The sequence below is a fragment of the Nestor notabilis genome, unplaced genomic scaffold, assembly GCF_000696875.1.
Source record: "Nestor notabilis isolate BGI_N333 unplaced genomic scaffold, ASM69687v1 scaffold20622, whole genome shotgun sequence".
Classification (NCBI taxonomy): Eukaryota; Metazoa; Chordata; class Aves; order Psittaciformes; family Psittacidae; genus Nestor; species Nestor notabilis.
In genome coordinates, this window is record NW_009917261.1 from 1,325 (window position 1) to 3,235 (window position 1,911).

Genomic DNA, 1,911 nt, shown 5'->3' on the forward strand with positions numbered 1-1,911 from the left:
TAAGTCGTTGGGAAGGGGGGTGCCGGAGCCCCCTCTATTCTAGAAGCAGAAGAGCACCCGAAAGCAGGTCTATGCTCCAAGGGGAAGTGGTAAACCCCTGGAATGCTGCCGGCTCTGGAATACCAACAGCAGGAGCAGAGCTGGAAGCAAAGGATTACAACAAGGCTTAAAAGAGCTCTAAAGGAGCTTTTCCCTTTCCAATTCCTCTCCAATGTGCAAACGGGCCGGGAAGTTGGGAACATGCTTTAGGGCGGGATGCCATTGGGAAGCGGGATGCCAGCGCCGGAGCTTAGCAGCTGGAGGAGTGCGCGCTTCCCAGCTGGCCAGCAGCCAGCATCAGGATGTCTTTCTTCTCCTTATGGAAGCGCAGCTCCTTCCCGGCCAAGCGGGCTTCATCCAGCTCCCGCTCCGTCGATGCCAGCTCTCGGGAAAGAGCCCCCGGGCTGCTCTGCTCCCGGTTCACCCAGTCCATGGCCATCTGGTTCCTTATGTCATCGTCCAGAGCGCGGTGGGAATAGTGAGCCAGGACTTCCTGGTGGGAATGGCAGGGAAAACAAGTCACCGCATGGGATACAGGGGGTTGGGAGGGGCATGAGGCGTTGGGAATGCTGCTGGGGATAGCGGGACTCACCTGCCGTGAGCACTGCCTCTCCCGCATGGCTTTAAGGCTGCCGTTCCAATGGAGCAGTTGGAACACGGTCATCAGCTCCTGGAATGGCAAGAGGGGGTTGGGAATAAAGTGTGGGATGAGGGGGAAGTGTCAGGAGCACGTGGTGGGATGAGGACTTGGTGTCGGGAGCAGCCAAGGCAGTTCCCAGCTCCAGGCACAAGGAGCCAGGAAGGACTTTGGAACATCACGTCCCATCCTTTGTGCTTCCAGGGATCACGGAGCCTGGTCCCAGCTCCAGAGGCTGGAAGTCCAAGACTCCCTCAAGGCCACCCAGACACAGGGACAACATTCCAAAGCCAATCCCAAGCCCAGGAATACTCTGTGGCAACAGCCCGTTCATATAAACACGCTGGCTCCCACCTCCGGAGCGTTTCCATCCCAGGGAAAGGAGCCAGGGAAGCGCTGCAGGAAAAGCTGCCCCAAGGCAAAGAAGCCCCATTACAGCAGCACGAGGGGCTTTGGGATGCACCCAATGGATCCACGGCATTCCATCACGAGCAGTACCTGGAATTCCAGCATCGATTTCCCCTTGTTGGATTCCAGCATGAAGCGGAAGGCCCCGATCCCAGTGTTGGGATTATCAGCTTCCTCCCGATTGCCCTGCAGGAGACATTCCACACAAAAGCTGCAATTCCCAACCCAGCGTGGCTCTGGGCACCAGCCGGGTGCTGGTGCACTCAGCATTCCCTCCGGGATAAGTTTTAATCCTCACTATAAAACCAACCCCCAAACCTGCCGTAAGGAATTCCAGCTGGAAAAGCAACCTTCTCTTCCCATCACTTGAGGGGTTTCCTTCCCCCAAATCCATGGAAAAGCCTTACGTTGAAGGATGCCAGAGCCTCGGAAACGCTCTTCTCGATGAACTCATCCGTGATCCGTCGGGAAGGGTGTTCGTTGAACACGGAATTCATCAGCGCGATCTTGGCAGCGCTCCTCCGGGCCTCAGCCTTGGTGGGACAGAACTGGGGAGACAAGGACCCCGTCAGAGAGCCCTTTGCTCCCGCTGGGAATTGGGTGGCTGCGCTGGGCACTTATGGGATGTGACACGCTCGGACAGCCTGGAATCATTAGGAAACCACAGTTATCCCGAGCTCCGTGCCAGGAAACGCCACTGAGCAGAACAACAAACCCAAGGACTCTAAACCACAAGGACCATTCCTTAGGCCTGGAGCTGCCAGAACTGTTCCTTTGGGATATGTCCTTCAGGACACGGGGGTGAAATGCCTGAAGCCAGGAGAGCG

The 1,911-nt window shown here is 57.0% G+C and overlaps 1 protein-coding gene across 1 annotated transcript in view; it reads right to left on the reverse strand.

The window, feature by feature from the left end:
* Nucleotides 1-289: 289 nt before the first annotated feature.
* The window catches only part of LIX1L (Lix1 homolog (chicken) like), a gene marked incomplete at its 5' end in the record, with an annotated part of 3,816 nt that continues 2,194 nt past the window's right edge, over nt 290-1,911 (reverse strand). Inside the window, 4 exons of the mRNA XM_010009142.1 lie at nt 290-532; nt 632-709; nt 1,175-1,270; nt 1,492-1,632. Of these exons, the coding sequence (XP_010007444.1) occupies nt 290-532; nt 632-709; nt 1,175-1,270; nt 1,492-1,632 (558 nt within the window). The remainder of the gene's footprint in view (nt 533-631; nt 710-1,174; nt 1,271-1,491; nt 1,633-1,911) is intronic.